This window comes from Anolis carolinensis, chromosome 4, assembly GCF_035594765.1.
Source record: "Anolis carolinensis isolate JA03-04 chromosome 4, rAnoCar3.1.pri, whole genome shotgun sequence".
NCBI lineage: Eukaryota > Metazoa > Chordata > Lepidosauria > Squamata > Dactyloidae > Anolis > Anolis carolinensis.
This window is the reverse complement of record NC_085844.1, coordinates 63,220,330-63,239,047: the sequence shown is the minus strand read 5'-3', so window position 1 is coordinate 63,239,047 and position 18,718 is coordinate 63,220,330. Positions and strand designations below refer to the sequence as shown.

The following is an 18,718-nucleotide window of genomic DNA, read 5'->3' as shown; positions in this document are numbered from 1 at the left end:
TCTGCAAGGGTCTTCCGTTCCACCCGACTCCTCCCTCGTCCACTATAACCACGGACTCATCCAATTTCGACTGGGGAGCCCACATGAGCGGTCTCACTGTTCAAGGCCTCTGGTCTCCTCCCGAGAAGGCCAATCACATAAACTTTCTGGAGCTTCTTGCCATCTTCAAGGCTCTGAAAGCCTTCTCCCGCCTGATCTCCCAAAAATCTGTCCTCGTCCAATCAGACAACACAGTAGCAGTCTTCTACATCAACAAACAGGGCGGCACGGGTTCAAGGAAGCTGATGCTTCTCTCCTCCCAGCTGTGGTACTGGTGTATAGCCCGCAACATTCAAGTCTCGGCGATTCACCTTCCCGGGATCCAGAACAATTTAGCGGATGCCCTCAGCAGAATGACGACCTCCTCCCACGAGTGGATGCTCGATCCCGAGACTCTTCTTTCTCTTTTTCACAAATGGGGCTTTCCCACTCTGGACCTCTTCGCTTCTCCCCAGAACGCACAGTTGCCTCGGTACGGGGCGAGACTTCCCCCGTCCTCCTTTCCAGGCTGCCTGGGGGACGCCTTCCTTCTAGACTGGTCAGCGGAACTGATCTACCTCTTTCCGCCTTTTCCTCTCATACCAAAGGTCCTACAGAAACTCCGGTCGATACCGACGTCGGCGATCCTGATAGCTCCAGCATGGCCTCGCCAACCTTGGTTCCCGGCTCTTCTTCATCTCTCCAGAGCGACCTTCGTCACCCTGCCTCTCCTCCCGCACCTCTTGTCCAGGGAGAACGGCCAGATCCTGCACCCGGATCTCCCCTCTCTACATCTCACTGCTTGGAGAATTCTCGCCTGACCTCCCTCCCGCAGAACCTGCAGGAGGTCCTCCGCGCAGCTCACAAGCCGGCTACAACCAGATCTTACACTTATAAAGTTTCTCGCTTCCGCTCCTTTCTTCGCTCCCGAGGAATTGTTGCCTTCCCAACCTCGGTACCGATAGTGCTAGACTTTCTTATGTCTCTGGCAGACCAAAAACTTTCTCTTGCTTCTATGAAATCTTACTTGGCCGCCCTATCCTGGTGTTTTCAACAACATGGTAGACCGTCGTTGTTCTCTGATCACCTTGTCAAAACCTTCTTAAAAGGATACAATAACATCTGCCCCCCGTCTCAGCCTCCTACTCCGGGGTGGAACCTCGAGCTCGTGCTTTCCCAGCTCACTACCTCCCCTTTCGAGCCTTTGGCCTCGACCGACCTACGTCTCCTTTCTTGGAAAGTTGCCTTCCTGGTGGCCATAACTTCAGCGCGCAGACCCTCGGAACTGGCAGCCCTTCGGGTTGATGAACCTTACCTCCGTTTTCATCATGACCGTGCCGTTCTCCGCCCGGACATCACCTTCCTTCCTAAGGTGGTCTCAGCTTTTCACCTTAACCAGGACATTGTCCTCCCCGCCTTCTTTCCAGACCCCTCGTCTCCCCTTGAACGGAGACTGCACCTCCTTGATGTGCGCAGGGCACTCCTTTTCTATCGGGACCGTACTAAAGACATTCGAAAGACCCCAAAACTTTTTGTGGCCCATGCTCCAGATAAACTGGGCAATCCTATTTCTTCACAGAGACTGTCTCATTGGATTGCTCAGGCTATTGAATTGGCCTACGAACTGGCCAAACGCCCACCCCCTCCGTCGGTCCGCCCGCGTTCGACGAGGGGCCTCTCCACGTCGACTGCCTTCCTAAGGGGTATCCCCCTGGACTCTATTTGCAGGGCAGCGATCTGGTCCAACCCACTTACGTTTGTGTCTCACTATAGGGTAGACCAGAAAACCTTAAAGGATTCAGCCTTTGCTAGGGCAGTTTTGTCATCCTGCTTGTCCTGAAAGGCTCCTTCATGTATTCCTATTTTGTGGATGTTTTTTCATGCCATCCTTTTGTCGATTTCCTGTTCAGTACATGTTTGCACTGTTATCTCTGACAAATTGTGCCTTATTTGCCACTGCCTTCCTCCTTTGGAGAATGATGCGCCTTACTTGCACATGTTTTCTTAAATTGTTTATATCATGCCTTACCGGGTTGCTCTCGGTGTTATGCGTGTGTTCATGCAATACTTCAATGGGTCCTTCGGACCATGTTATTGATGTTTAATAAACATATGTTTGGACATTATCTCGTTGTCAGGGTTTGCTTAGCCCGCCTCCGAGACCTAAGCTTGCTAGTCTCCATTAGTGTGCATTCACAGAGTACACGAAGAAAAAGGACAGGTTGCTTACCTGTAACCATGTTTCTTCGAGTGTACTCTGTGAATTCACACAAGCCCGCCCTTCCTTCCCCTCTGGCAAACCCTCTTCCTTCCTCGTTGCCTTAGCGGCGTAGGAACTGGGGAGCGGGCGCCGAGGGCTGCCTTATATGCCCTCCGGGGACGGAGGGGCGTGGCTACCGCCAAAATTTAAACTTCAGCTTGGGAAGAGTTTCCGTTGGAACCTGCGCAGGCACAGCCTCTCCATTAGTGTGAATTCACAGAGTACACTCGAAGAAACATGGTTACAGGTAAGCAACCTGTCCTTCCTTTAATATTTGCCTCTTTGTTCTTACTGCATTTAAGCGAATATATAGTTTTATTTTATCTGACAGAATTTGAAGAAGATTCAGGAAATGGACAAAGGACTAACCGATGACTCCAGCACAGATCTTGATGAATTAAAAACTGCTGATTGGGTCAGTACCTTTGAATAATATAGTAAATGATGTTGACAGGATAGTGGCAAATATGCAGTTTGACAGTCAGGAGAAATATTTACTGTTCACATGACTCCTTGAAAAAGAGAAAAAGATGCATATTTCGTTTTGGGGCAATAAACACAAAAACCTACTAGTTCTTTGTGATCATAAGCATAGCCCTAAGCAGAAGATCTCATTTGACAAATACTGAAATCCTTTTTTGTTCATTCAGAATTGATACTAATTGAATTTACTGGGGCTAATTCTCTTCTAAGAAGTAGTTTTCATTTCATGCAGTGGAACTTTGCGTCTGAATCATCATGCTGAGGACTGCAGTGTTAGCACTAAGATAAAGAAGGATGTCATTTTTAGAAGGTTATTACAAAAATGAAGGCTTAAAAGTTAGGATGTGGTAATGAAGTAATGGAAAACTTGCCTACTGTCATCTTTCCTGTCTTTTGTACAGATTTGTAAAGAGCTATTTTTTTCTATCCTACCTAAGTTTTGTTATTAACTGAGAAACTATATGAGCACATTCTTAATGATAGGAAAAACAAAATCACTTTTAAATTAGAAGCCTTTGTTCAAATATCTCTTAATTAGGAACTAATTTTCTACAAATGAATTGTTGTTCTGCTAAAATGCATGTCAGATAAAAAAGTTCTCTCAATTATGTTTTGACTTCTAGTTAAAATGTAAACAGTAATGATAATTTGAATACAAATCAACCATTCTAAGTACACGTATTGTTATAAAGCTAAATTATCATTCTGCATATTTATGTTGTGGAATGCTCAAAAGTGCATGGTACTTGTTTGATTTTTTTTTAACATACAGTTTTAAAATTGAAATATGTTAACAATACATTTTGGTCAGGGGAAAATCAAAGGGATAATGAGAAAGGCACAAGCGTATAGTAGATGAGAGATAACATACACCAGGGGACCCAAAACTAAGCCCGACTGGCCGGATGCAGCCCTCCAAGGTCATTTACCTGGCCCCTGTCCTAAACTTTAGATTTAGGGTTGACCTAAGTCTGAAATGACTTGAAGGCACACAACGACAACCATCCTAATTTTGGACTATTTCATCATAGTCTGGCCCCCCAACAGTCTGAGAGACTGTGAATCGGTCCTCCACTTAAAAGGTTTGAGGACCCCTGACGTACACAGTAAAAAAAACAGGTAAAATCTTTCCCCACATTCAAAGAACTCTCTGTGTACAGTATGTTGTAAATTCTTGATAAAACCTAGAAAGATGATATAACAAATATTTAGTTCAATATCAACAATCTTTCTACCTTTCTCCTTTTAAAATAAGAGACTCTTAAATATTCAGTTCCATTGCTAACTTCATTCATTTTCATCCCTTTATTTTCTAATCCTTTGGCCAACATATCAGCTAATAATGTGTTGTTCTCACTTTTCTACCATCTGCCTTAATGAGTCCACACTTCAGTATTCCTTAATAATCTTAGTATCCCATTTATACTGTAATATTCTGTTGCAAAATAAGGAGATTGCATGGTTTTCAAGTCAAGGGAAATAATAGTGGTATTTTATTATGCCTTGCACCGGCCAGGCTTCATGAGTACAGCATTCATTCTAGTGCTTCATTTTGAAAAGAATATAGACACTTCAGAGCAGGTTCAGAAAAGGGCAATAAGAATTAAAAAAACTATGGAAAAGAAAACATATGAGGAAAGGTTGACAGAACTGGGCAACATGCTTAATGAAGAGAAGATTGAGTAATGGCAATTCTATCAATTCATATCTAAATGGCAATGCACATTGTAATTCTTTACATGTGTCTTCAAGGAAAAAAAAGTGTTACAATGTTCTGTCCTATATGTAGAATATCTTTGAGGAAAGAATTAACTTCCATAAATACAGTAGAATCTCACTTATCCAACATAAACGGGCCGGCAGAACATTGGATAAGCGAATATGTTGGATAATAAGGTGGCACTAAGGAAAAGCCTATTAAACATCAAATTAGGTTATGATTTTACAAATTAAGCACCAAAACATCATGTTATACAACAAATTTGACAGAAAAGGTAGTTCAATACGCAGTAATGCTATGTAGTAATTTCCGGAATTATAAATTTAGCACCAAAATATCACGATATATTGAAAACATTGACTACAAAAATGTGTTGGATAATCCAGAACGTTGGATAAGCGAGTGTTGGATAAGTGAGACTCTACTGTACATATAAAAGTCTATAAAGTTTCCAGAAATTTTGTAATAAAAATGCAAGTATGAAAAAGTGCATTTATTTAGATTAACTATTAGCTTAGTTTAGAGTCTTATTAGTTACTTTACATTTGCTAGATCAGTGTTTGTTTCAGTATTCTGAAAAACATTATTATTTCTTCAGGCCCAATTTTGGGTACAGGTCATGCGAGACTTGAGAAATGGTGTGAAACTGAAGAAGGTTCAAGAACGTTTGTACAATCCTCTTCCCATAGAGTATCAGTTGACTCCATATGAGATGCTAATGGATGATATCCGATCCAAACGCTATACTTTAAGGAAAGTCATGGTAAGCTATGACAAATACAGAAGAAAAAGAAGTTCCCTATACATCAGTGAAATGTGTTATGATTTTGAATTTTTTTTGTTTTTGCAGTAAAATATGAGTGCAATTAGGTGATGGTACTGCTAGAAGTGATAAATTAACTAGAATTCCTTCTATCATGCTTTCCCTTCCATTGGCTGTTGTAGCAGAAGTAGTGCTTGGCAAGCTATTTCTTGTTAAAACCAAAAATACATCCTCAGCATTTTTAACATATTGCATACTGTTAAGTCAATTAATAATCGTGTTAGTTTAGGATGCATAGCTTTGGTTGGATTATTAGACTGTCATGTGATATAAATGTGAAAGCAAAAACTTAGTTTCTTTCTCTTTCAGGTCAATGGGGATATCCCTCCGCGATTAAAAAAGAGTGCCCATGAAATTATATTGGATTTTATTCGTTCTCGACCTCCATTAAATCCAGTACGTATTTTGTAAGCCACCTTGAGCCACAGTTCTAAGAAAAAGGAAGGATCTACATGAAGTGTTCTGCTGGCACTTTCCTTCTCCTCTCCAGCTTCAGCCTTCCGTATTTCTAGGAGACCAGTTGCAGAGTGTTTCTTAGCCCTCAAGAGTAGTTTTTTGTGATACTTGGGGACTGGAATAGGAAAGAGGGACCACTCCTGGTCACTGTTACTGTTATAATGATGTTTTTATGGCTTTTGTGTTATCCTTGACTCTTTGCCATTGTAATGTTCAAATATACTTTCTTGGATTAAAAGAGAAGGTTTCTTTTTTCACATTCCCAGGTGTCTCTCACTCCGTAGAGCTGACTGTGCTTCCAAAATACCACCTTTCACTATATTGTGAATGCTCAATACATAGTAAATAACTTATTTTGGTTTATTTCTAGAAGTGTTCCTGCCAGCCTGATCAGGGTGTTATGAAACTGTAGTTTATGAGGATTAAAATAGGCTTGAGATCCAACGCACCACTTTCAATAGTCTAAGCACAAACAGAGCTTTTAATTTTTCCTTTTTGTGGGAGCTCCTCAGAAAAAAACCCTAATTATCAGGTTTTCTCCAAGAGACCAACTAGAACAGACATGGGCAAACTTTATTGCCTTGGGACCACATTATGGGCCTGGCTGAGAGGGCTGGGCCAGGAGGGAGGGCAGTCGGGCACGTGCTGGGTGGGATGGGCCCGGGAGGGGGAAGGCCTGGGAAAGGACCTGGCTGGGAGGGGGTGGCGCTAGGCCCAGGTCATCTTCAGGTTGTTCTCTTGGCATAAGAATGGGCTGATCACCCCATCCTTATGTCAGGAGAAAAACGGGACATGCGGTGACTGCCCTGATCCTCCTCCCTCGGTCTTTGGGCTGTCCTTTTGGCATTATGCTGGGAGGAGAATGAGACAGATGATAGCCGAGAGTGCTTCAGAGGGCTCTCAGCCACTACATGCCTTCCTCGGGCCATCCTCTCAGCATAAGGATGGGGTCACTCACACCATCCTTATGCAGAGAGGAGGGCAAGACATGGAGTGGCTGAGAAAGCCCCAGAGGGCTCTCAGCTACTGTGTATCTTCCTCCCCAGTCCTTTCTGCATAAGGATCCAGCCCCCAGGCCTTAGTTTGCCCCTGCCTGAACTAAAACTTATCAATGAAAGCAAAATAAATCCATCAATCCAGTGCACTATATATAGGTCTTTCTAGATTTCTGAGAATAAAGCAATTAGATTAGTATATTGTTAGTACAGTGGGCACTTGGTGTCCAGTAGGGGGTTGGTTCCAGAGCCCCCTTCCCCTAGACACAAAATTTATAAGTGCTCAAATGCCACCATATGTAATGACATAGTAACATCCCTTATATATAAGGGCAAAATCACGGTATGCTTGTAGTATTATTAATATGTTCAAGCAGTGATTGAATCAATCAATGTAGAATTTGTGGATATAGAGGGCCAAGTGAATGTTGAAAATTGCTAGTAGTCAATTTATGGTAGAAGGTTATAGATCAGTGGTTCTCAACCTGTGGGTCCCCAGCTGTTTTGGCTTACAACTCCCAGAAATTCCAGCCAGTTTACTAGCTGTTAGAATTTCTGGAAGTTGAAGGCCAAAACATCTGGGGACCCATAGGTTGAGAACCACTGTTATAGAAAGTCTTAACTTCCAGACTTTGTAACAAAGAGACATACTGTTGAGATTCCTAAGAATTACACTAATTTCTCTATTTTTGAGTGGATTTTCTACTGATAAACATGGTTAGTGACATAAATCTCCTACTTTTGTATACTCAAGGCATCTGCAAGAAAATTGAAACCAACTCCACAACGCCCACGTAGCCTGCATGAAAGAATATTGGAAGAAATTAAGTCTGAAAGGAAGTTGAGACCTGTTTCTCCAGATGAGATCAGACGTAGCAGGCTAGGTAAGTATTTTTATTTTAATGACATTTATTTTGGATGATGATGGGTTAACACAGTTATTCCTCTTTATTAAGGTTTTGTAAGTGTATTACCTTGGTTGGAAAAAAGTGAGATGGAACTGATGACCTTAATAAAATCAGGGTAAATGTATGCTGAAACATCGAACAGAATAACACAAATCACCTGAAATGCTAAATGAAATAAAACTAAACACGTATGGCATAAAGGCACATTGGCATACAGATAGATGCCTTCCCTGGTGCCTGGCCCTTCTTGAAACAGACCAGATCAGTGCTCCCAAGCTGAACTGGTCAAACTCTGAGCAATCAACTTTTCTTAAAAGGTCTCAAAATAGCTCGGCCTTGGGAATGGCTTTGCTCCTTAGCTGCTATTCATGTTACAGGTCATTAAAATATTAGTGGCTGTAACACTGCACACAGTAGTTAGTGATCATAGCAGCAACAATTGTGCTAATCTCTCTGGAATTTTCCCAAATAACATTTGTTGTGACTCAGTTGCTGTGAACATCCCCGTCGCAGGAGTGCAGCTTCAAGTGTTGTTAGTTGTCAGAGTCTTAAGCTCATAGATCCATTTTTAAACATGTTTCCTGAATTTATGGCTGCCTCCTCTTTGAGTCATTTTAGTTTGTTTTGATCATAATATATGGATCAACTGTTCCAGATTCTGTGATTGCTTAAAAAATTATAATTGTTTCAAAGTCCTTATAAACTACCTGAGAGTTTTCTTTAGCATATATTTTAATATATTTCTAGACTTTTTTTTAAATTGTGCTACTCAGTAAATTTGTTTGGACAGGTTCTTAAAAGTCTCTTACCCTGTTTCCCCGAAAATAAGACATCCCCGAAAAATAAGACCTAGTAGAAGTTTTGCTGAATTGCTAAATATAAGGCCTCCCCCGAAAGTAAGACCTAGCAAAGATTTTGTTTGGAAGCATGCCCGCCAAACAGAACACCAGAGCATTCAGGATTGGTAAAGGTACATACCAGTTGTACATGGAAATAATGGTAGTAACAAGAAATTCTTGAAGGATTCAGTTTGTCTGGTTATGTTGGTTTGTGATGACAACTACTGTACAGTGTATAATAAATGTTCATTTTTTAACAATAAATGTGAATTCTTCTTCATGGAAAAATAAGACATCCCCTGAAAATAAAACCTAGCACATCTTTGGGAGCAAAAATTAATATAAGACACTGTCTTATTTTCGGGGAAACACGGTAGCAAGCTTAAAATATTGTTTTGAGCCTCTGAATACATTTTTACACCCAGAGCTTTTATTTTTCTATGATTTCAAACCATAAGTCTTTGACTAAGATATTTTATAACAAAGAGAAAGATAATACATTTCTTTCGCCCAGCACTCCCCTTTAAACTATAGATCTCAGAAATGAAATGTCAGAACATGATAATGCTGCACACAGGATTTTAAGGTACAGGTTTAAGAAGTAGGAACATGTCTGGGAAAAGACTAAAACAAGGTCAAATGTCTTGAACTTTTTTTCTATGAAGGACTTTTTTGATCTAGTAGAAAGGAAAGGTTCTCCCATTTCATTTTTTTGTCTAGAGCAAAATTATGTTAATTTGTTTCTGTCTTTAAATAGCATTTGCTATTGAAATGAATCAGGTAAACTGTATTATTCAGAAGGTGTAGATTGACATGGTTTACAGATGCATGACTAAATCTATTTTGGTGGGCAACTTGGGAGCTCCATTGGACTCTCTGGGCCATCGCAGGAGCCACTCTCCAGTTTTTTTGGTGAACTATGCCTATAGGATGGAGCCCTCCAGTGGCACAGCAGATTAAACTGCTGAGCTGCTGAACATGCTGACCGAAAGGTTGACGGTTTGAATCCGGGGAATGGAGTGAGCTCCTGCTATTAGCCCCAGCTTCTGCCAACCTAGCAGTTCGAAAACATGCAAATGTGAGTAGATCAATAGGTACAGCTTCTGTGGGAAGGTAACGGTAGTCCATGCTGTCATGCCGGCCCCATGACCTAGGAAGTGTCTATGGACAACGCTGGCTCTTCGGCTTAGAAATGGAGATGAGCACCATCCCCCAGAGTCGGACATGACTAGACTTAATGTTAGGGGAAAACCTTTACCTTTACCTTATGCCTATAGGAACTATTTGTCCTGCAAACATGGTAGATTGGATTGTGCTTACTTTGTTACCAGTTTTTAAAAAATGATGGTTTTACAACCATCACAAAATTTGTAGTGACTGTAGAAAAAAATATTTTTTAACTGGTTATAGCTTAATGTTATTAGAAGGAAGGCATTCATTGTGCATCCTTTATGTGCATGCAGTTCACTCTCTGTGTCTGTTGCTTGTAAAATACCCTTTCTTTCTTCCATTGCAACACAAAGATTAAATGGTAGGAGGTACATTGTGGCTACAAATCTGTGTTGCCTACCCCAGAATAACTTCCAGGACACAGGAGACAGCCACAACAGAATTCTACCCCATCCCTATGAAACCTTCTACACTAGCTGAAAAATGATGCTGCAGAGTTTCCTAGCTCTGCAGAACCCTTTGTGAGGTGTACAAGGGGTTTACACGAGGAGGGGGAACTCTCTCCTCTCCGCCGTTGCTTCTCTGAATTTGGCCAGCAGATTGCCCACCTACAGATTGCCCACCTACCCAGTATGTGCCCATAAGAATGTGTAAGATTCTTTTCTCAAAGTAAATTCTTCTGAATTGGCTAGGATTTATTTCCAGATATATATATATATATATATACACACACACACACACACACACACACACACACACACACACATACATACAGTAGAGTCTCACTTATCCAAGCTAAACGGGCCGGCAGAAGCTTGGATAAGCGAATAACTTGGATAATAAGGAGGGATTAAGGAAAAGCCTATTAAACATCACATTAGGTTATGATTTTACAAATTAAGCACCAAAACATCCTGTTATACAACAAATTGGACAGAAAAGGTAGTTCAATATGCAGTAATGTTATGATGTAATTACTGTATTTACGAATTTACCACCAAAATATCATGATATATTGAAAACATTGACTACAAAAATGGCTTGGATTATCCAGAGGCTTGGACAAGCGAGGCTTGGATTAGTGAGACTCTACTATATATATATATATATATCCTATACATATATACACACACACACACACAATTGCTACATCTCATGGTGCTTGTTTCTCATTTATTTAACTGTTTTTAACTATTATTAGGTATTTGGATATATTTTGTTTTAATTCATGTTTTGATCTACCTTTTCTCCCATATCCAGAGAAAGGTTGATGTAAATTAAATTCATTCAAATTATGTAGAGGGTACTTTTACAGTACCTAATCTTATTTATTTATTTATTTATTTATTTGCTACATTTATATCCCGCCCTTCTCACCCCCAAGGGGACTCAGAGCGGCTTACAAATAATATTTACATACACTGTGTTATGCACTAACAATGCACAATTTTGACATCAGCAGTTTCCATTTCTGTTATTAAATATCTATACATATAAAATTAGATATTTACCATTTAAAATTCTGTATTGCTGCAATGTTGAGGTCACCATTGTTAATCAACTACCTTATATGAGGGCTATCCAGAAAGTAGGTTACGTTTTGGATTTTAAAAAGGACAAAGTATAGGATAAATGATTTACCATATGCAGCTGAAAGACACATTCCAATATTACAATCTCATGTAATCCCCATTGAATTTTAGGCACGTTTCATATAGATAAATGAATTTGAAAAGGTCTGCCCCAGTAAATTTGCCGCCTCTCTCCTCCGTTTCCAACAATGGGGGCGTGGCTGGCAGCGCAGCGTTTTGGCTACGCTGCAGGAAGGGAGAAGGGGGAAGAGCTGAGGACACAAGCGGGGAATTTACTGGAGCAGTACTTTTCAAACACATTTATCTATATGAAATGTGCCTAAATTTCAATGGGGATTACATGAGATTGTAGTATTGGAATGTGTCTTTCAGCTGCATATGGTAAATGATTTATCCTATACTTTGTCCTTTTTAAAACCCTCGTATAAGACTTTTTAGATGAGATCTAGTATAATCTACTTGAAATCTATTCTCAGCTGGACAACTGGGCAACTTGAATTGAGCCACTATCAGTTCCCCATTTGTGATTTCAATTTAATGCTGAGCTACCTCCCAGCATTGCTGTAAAAATTGATGAGTGAAACAGAGCATGAAATATTGCTTTATAAGATGGTTTTCTCATCCAAAGGAGGATTGCTGGTGCCATCCTAGTAGTGATTTTAAAAGTGACAAGAATAATTACTTTTGGTTAATTCATTTTAAGAAAATATAAATCCTGCAAGCAACTGGCATGTGGTACAACACATTGCTATCTGAGTAAAGCACAAGACAGTAGCATGAGATATGCAAGAAATCAGCACTTGAACCATGTGATATGCTATCATTTAATGAAACCACACTTCAATAACCACCACAATAACTTTACATTTACATGCCAAAATAAGTTATGTTTTCCTTGCATAAGTTATAATTATACCCTTATTGGGGGGGAAAGAAACATTAATGATATATGTGAAGGCCCTTAAACCTTCAGGGAAAGTACTATATTAATGTCATTGACACCTTTTAAACTAACCCAGGGTGTATCTCTTTCGGTTCCAAAGAGTGAAAACTGCTTGCTTGCAGTTTTCCCCCTTTGGCCTACATTTTGACTTAAAATTTATTTAAAATATTTTGTGATGGCTACACTTTTGTATCTCAGATAAAAATAAATTACAGCTTTTAACAAGTAGAGAGATGGCTGAAGTTCATTCACATGCTGTTTTTTGTTAAATGAAATATAGTTCATAGCTTTCAGAATTGTGTGAATGTTTTAGATCACAGAAATTTTGTGCTGTACAGCTTTTTTTCCCTCCACATCCCACCTCATGTATTTTTGTAACTGTAGAAGAAGTTATCTACTCTATGTTTGTGAGTTTTGTGTTTTGTTTTACTTTTCTAGTGATCCTAAGCATATTCAGAGCCACTTGGAACATGACGAATGTCCTACCTCAATATAATTTTCAAATAGAAAATGTATTGTACAAAGTCACAAGGAAAATACATGCACATCTGTTTTCTTATGTGTATATGCCACAAAAACCTACCACCAGTCAGAATTTCCTGACCATGTGTATGGATGATGTTGCAGAAACATAATGTCATGTGCCAAGTAGACCTTACCGGAATATATGTAATATATAGCCAACTTGGAAGGTATTTGTCCTGCATGCAGAGTGCAAAAAGGCCCTTAATGATGTAAAGATTATGTGTATACAGGCAGAATGCTATTTAAAACTTTTTTTGCCTTGGGTATATCTCCATTATGTTGGACAGCTGTACTCCAGCACCACTCTCAACAGCAGAGGGAGATGTATAATACAGAAATAATAACTGTGCAAGCAATAAAAAAAATCTTATAAATATTATACTACCTGGGTTTAGAATGCCACAAAAAGGGCCTTTTATAGACTGCATATGGAATTAATACCACCATGGGCTGTTACCTCCAACTATGTATGTTTAGGATCCAGATGTTGGATACAGAAGTGTACAGAATTGTTCACCAAGTGAACACTCCCACAAGAGAAGCAGGAGAAGGGATGTATCTGCTGGTTCCTTTTTTGCCCCTTGGTCTCTAAAAAAACATTATTTGAAGGATTGAAGGACTTTCCAGAATATTATCAGAGATGATGCAAGGGATGCTTGGGGAAGGCAAAATCAGGAAAGATTGATTCTCTCAAACTTCTTGAAATGGGAGCCTCCACAATCTGTAGGTGTCTTCCACAAATGGAATGAATTCTTCTATTCGAGGAACACTGAATGGATCCAACCAAATCAGTTTGCATTGTCCAGTGATGATGTTGTGGTGTTTACACTTACACCTTTACAGCTGTAAAGAAAAAGTGTCAGGTGCATTTCAGATTTAGATTGGCCTTTATGTTAGACTTTGAAATGTGTCTCTCCTGAAACTAACCATCTATTTTTTTTACTTCCTTAACAATGGAATTGTTTTTTCTTTTTGTCATCTTTCTTTCTTTTTCTTTTCTTTTTTTCCAGCAATCCGGCCTCTTAGCATGTCTTACAGTTTTGACTTGTCAGGTAAAAAGTGCTAGAGCACCTGACGTGGTTATTGTGATCAGTGTAAAATGTGTTCCATCCCATTTTGTTTGTTTAACTTTCATGTGAGGAAGAAACCTAGAAATCACTTTCCAAATCATAGTTTGAAAATTTTAAGATTAATGTAAGTGCCATCTGAGAAAGACAGACAGACATATGTACAGTCAGATGGGAACAATACCAGTGTACAATATATTTAATGAAAGCCTCCTCCTTAAACTATTTTTTCTGTATTTATTCACGAGCCATTCATTCGAGTATTTCTATTAGCCTTCTGTAGCAGTGTAATCATTTATTATAATGTGGTATGAAAACTCCTTTGATTCTTGGGCTAGATCTACTAGGCATAGTTTGAAGTTCCCTGCATGGTATGGATAGGCATTGTACAGCGCTTCAGATGTTTATTTATTTAAGAAATTCATATCCCGCCTTTCCCCAATCAAGGGCCTAAGGCGGCTTACAGCCAATAAAACATACAATATGAAAGTTAAAACCAAGTTAAAACCATAAATATTAGGCATGCTGTAAGCTCTAATTAAAGTTCAATAAAATAAATTATACTAACAGATGTAGCTGGAATATGGCTCCAGCAGACCTAGCGAGCATTAGTCAGTAGGGAGGAAGACTAGGAATTGAAATTCAGAAACATCTTGAAAGCACATTATTCCCTCCCCTGCTGTAACATTATATATTTTGCTTTCTCTTTCACGTCTAAATTACCACTCCATTAAAATTAAAATTTAACCATGGTCTATAGCAATGGTTCTCAACCTGTGGATCCCCAGATGTTTTGGCCTTCAACTCTCAGAAATCCTAACAGCTGGTAAACTGGCTGGGATTTCTGGGAGTTGTAGGCCAAAACTCCTGAGGACCCACAAGTTGAGAACCACTGGTCTACAGGGTTACATCTGCACTTGTATTTCATCCAGCTGTGCTAAGCTTCACTCACAGCTCTAACTATCATGAGAAGGATTTAAACATTTAGGCAAGGTACTGCAACAGGCATAAATCAAAACAGAAGTGGAATTTATATGAAAAAGTTGGGAGAAGAAGGATACAAACATAAGAGCATACCATGTTTTTATGTTGTGGTCTTAAACAGTAATTTAAATAAATATTTTTTGCTTTCTAATAGTGTAAATATATTTGACATATCAATAGTCTTTTATATAAGCACATTGTGTTTGGTACAATGTAGCAAGTAACAAATTTAAACAGTGCTTTGGCTTTGAATGATCTATGAAGAACTTTTTATTTTTTCCTCTTTGTCAAGAAGATACTTTCACAATAGGCATGTAGTTGACATAGAAATGTGATTATGTCTGAATTTTGGGTTGAGTTGTCTTTTCTGGAACCACATTGAGGAAGTTTTATGAAATAATTTTGTGAGGAAAGAAACGGCATATCACATGATTAGCACAAGTTGAAATTATGATTCAGGATACAGGGAAAACGGTGTTTTTTAAACACTGATGAAATGAGGCTTTGATAAAGTCAGAGTCCTAATGAAAAAGGTTTATTTTGGTGGGAAAACATGAAGGAGAAAAGAAATGTGGTCCCTCATAAGATAAGCAGGGAGGTGATTCCAGGAGGCAAAAAGCATTATAATGAGAAAATACACTTTTGGGTCACTGAAACTAGCAATAATCATGGGAAAGGCAGAAACAGGAACCATAGACTAAAAATTCAGTTGAGACAAGACTTCAAAGCACTTGAAAAATACAAGTAAGGTGTTTATGTTGGGTTTGGAAGGTTTCTGATACAGATTGAGTATCCCTTACCTAAAATTATTTAGACCAGAACTGTATTGTATTTTGGATATTTTCAGGTTTTTGAATTCTTGCATATACATATTGAGATATCTTGGAGATGGGACCCAGATTTATTTATGTTTTATATACATCTTATACACATATCCTAAAGGTGTTTTTCTCAATTTTGTGCAAGAAAAAAGTACATTGAACCATCAGAAGGTAAAAGTGCCACTATCTCAGCGACCCATGTGAACATGGTTTTATGGAATATTTCGGCTTTCGGGATTTTAAGATAATGGACAGTCAACCAAAATGATCTTGAGTGCAGAGAAGTGAATCTTTTGAACAGCAGTTAAGATAGAAATATGATAGAAGGCTACTAGTAGGGAAATTTCATTCTTTCAAAGTCTGCATAGAGTTTACAAATGCTTTGCCCAGTTCCAGTGTTCACAATACTAAAAGAGCTTAGAATATCAACTGAAAGGTGACATGTATGTTTATTAATTGGCAAAAATATCTGAAGATCAAGAAAATCTGTCTGATCAAGGAGACAGAATCAAGACCAGGAGTTTCACAACATATTGTTGTTCTGTCTGCAGTTTGTCCACAGTACTGCAATTCATCATTATGCCCTTAACATAAGATGAGAGGTGGCTATTGAGGAATTTACATACCTTTGTTTGCAACTCAATTCTATTTGAATTTTTACAAAAATCATCAGTATGGAAATTGGTAACTATTGAAGATACATTTAGGAGAAAGAGTCAAATATCGCACTCCTTATGATCTACCAATAATTTCTGCACAAGTGAATTCCATTTAACTATTTCCTTTACCAAGAAAAGATACTTGATGAAAAAATCATTTTACAGTAGAGTCTCACTTATCCAACATAAACAGGCCGGCAGAACGTTGGATAAGTGAATATGTTGGATAATTAGGAGGGATTAAGGAAAAGCCTATTGAACATCAAATTAGGTTATGATTTTACAAATTAAGCACCAAAGCATCATGTTATACAAAATATTTGACAGAAAAAGTAGTTTAATACGCAGTAATGCTATGTAGTAATTACTGTATTTACGAATTTAGCACCAAAATATCACAATGTATTGAAAACATTTGACTACAAAAACATTAACTACTAAAAGGCAGACTGCGTTGGATAATACAGAACGTTGGATACGCAAATGTTGGATAAGTGAGACTCTACTGTACTTGATTTTGGCGGGCCTCAGATAGACTGTAGCAAGAGGAAAAACTTACTCACCTGGCAATGTCTACCAATTTGTAGGTAGTTTAATTTTGTCCAGCTATTAATAATATCTATGAGGTGGAGCATGGAAAATGTTAGGTAGCAATTTTCTTATTTATCAATAAATGTCATTACAGTAAGTGTATTTGCCTCAATACCTTCCAGTACCATTGCCCCTTGTATTTATATATTGTTCCTAACTAATATTTTAATCTCCTTTCGGCACTTTAAAGAGGTCGGGAGAAAATCAAGATTAAAATTTTGTATTAAAGTGCTGAAAGAGAAAAAGAGGCATTCATCTTACAAGAAATGCCATTTTATAGTTAGCTTTAACTTACAATAAATAAATAAATAAGTATAAATAACTTTATTTTTGTATCCCGCCACCATCTCCCCAAAGGGACTTGTGGTGGCTCACATGGGGACAAGCCCAATCAAACATGGGTTAAAAACACAATCAGCAATTTAAAAACATCATTATTGATTCAGTCAGAAGATTTAGGTCATAAGACATGAGGGGACTGGTTTGATCCCCTAATAGACCTGTTACTAGAAAGCTGGTCCCATGGTTTGTAGATGAAATATTTTCCCAGTCTGGAACTGGAGGCAGTTATTCAATTAATTCACTTATTCAATTGATATTGTAATGGTTGAGATAGGCTACTTATCATTTTGATGTTTCACAGAAGCTTCAGCCATTAATAATTTAACAGATTCATCACTGGGGACTTCTGTTTTTAAAGGAAATAATAACTCTCATGATTTGAGCTTTCTATACACCAACAGGGAAGTGAATGCAGAAACTGTGGGAATTAAGCAAACATTCTCTAATGTCAGTGTACAATTCCTGATATTAAGCTAATTAGCTAAATCAGGAATTTTGACCACAAGTGAGAGGGTCTTGAAGGTGGGTAGACTAATTGACCTCTTATGCTCTAGCCCCATAGTGAAACCATCATAATAAGTAAGGGGACTGACAATCTGAACTGAAATTTCCCCTAAAATAGATTTGATCCAAAGCCCGAGGATAATTTAAATGAAGAAAAACAACTATTTTACCCAGTAAGGTAATATTTAAGCCTGCACTGGGTTCCCATTGTTAGCATGGAGTGCAGTATTTTGTCAAAAAGAAGGATGAAGCTATTACTCTTATTTCCATTCAGCTTTTTGGTCATCTAGAACCAAACCAAAGGTATTGCAGTTTGATTAGTATTGCAGTTGCATTGCACTTCTACTCTGAAGTATGCCCCAGGTATTTTAATAGAAACTCCTCTCTGGTAATTGCACCTGAAATTCAAATATACTTTACATATTTACAGTGTGATTACGGATCTAGGGGAATACAGTGCCTTAAGTGTTGAATTAAGACTGTGATGGAGGACCTAGAAATGCCTAAAGAGAACATATTTTTATCTGTGTATAGATAAAAGCAAAGATGACAGAAAAATACAAGAATCTACAAATAATCAATATGCAATTGCTTATCCTGCAAATATGGAGAGACAACCGTAATTGTACACACATTATATGTTACTTCTACTTAGGCAGTCTTACATTCTTAATATGCAAAAAGAATGTATAAAATTGTAAAATGTTTTCTTTAAAAATCTGCCATCTCCAGACTGCTTATATTTCTTGACAAATAGTAAATTATACCACACCCCAGGCATCTGTTCTGTATGCTTATTAAAGCAGATCTTGAAGGCAAACACCATATGGTTACATGCTTGGCTGTGTTCATATATAATGTATTTTCTTCATTATGAATTTGGCAAGTGCAATACTGTACTGAAGAGTTAGATTGGAGTCCATGAAAGATTATAAGGAAATAATTTACTCAGGAAAATGCTACAAGATTTCTCTGTTATTATATGTAAGTATCTGTCTAGAAGAAAAGTCAATTCCAA

General features: G+C 38.4%; 1 protein-coding gene across 4 annotated transcripts in view; it reads left to right on the top strand.

The window, feature by feature from the left end:
• Nucleotides 1-18,718, top strand: part of spire1 (spire type actin nucleation factor 1) — a 131,585-nt gene that overhangs the window by 92,678 nt on the left and 20,189 nt on the right. For 2 of the 4 annotated variants that reach the window (XM_062980541.1, XM_062980543.1), the window contains exons 5-9: nucleotides 2,610-2,693; nucleotides 5,080-5,244; nucleotides 5,614-5,700; nucleotides 7,510-7,639; nucleotides 13,743-13,784. In XM_062980541.1, coding sequence (XP_062836611.1) covers nucleotides 2,610-2,693; nucleotides 5,080-5,244; nucleotides 5,614-5,700; nucleotides 7,510-7,639; nucleotides 13,743-13,784 — 508 coding nt within the window. The remainder of the gene's footprint in view (nucleotides 1-2,609; nucleotides 2,694-5,079; nucleotides 5,245-5,613; nucleotides 5,701-7,509; nucleotides 7,640-13,742; nucleotides 13,785-18,718) is intronic. The other 2 variants (XM_062980542.1, XM_062980544.1) reach the window with 1 other exon arrangement.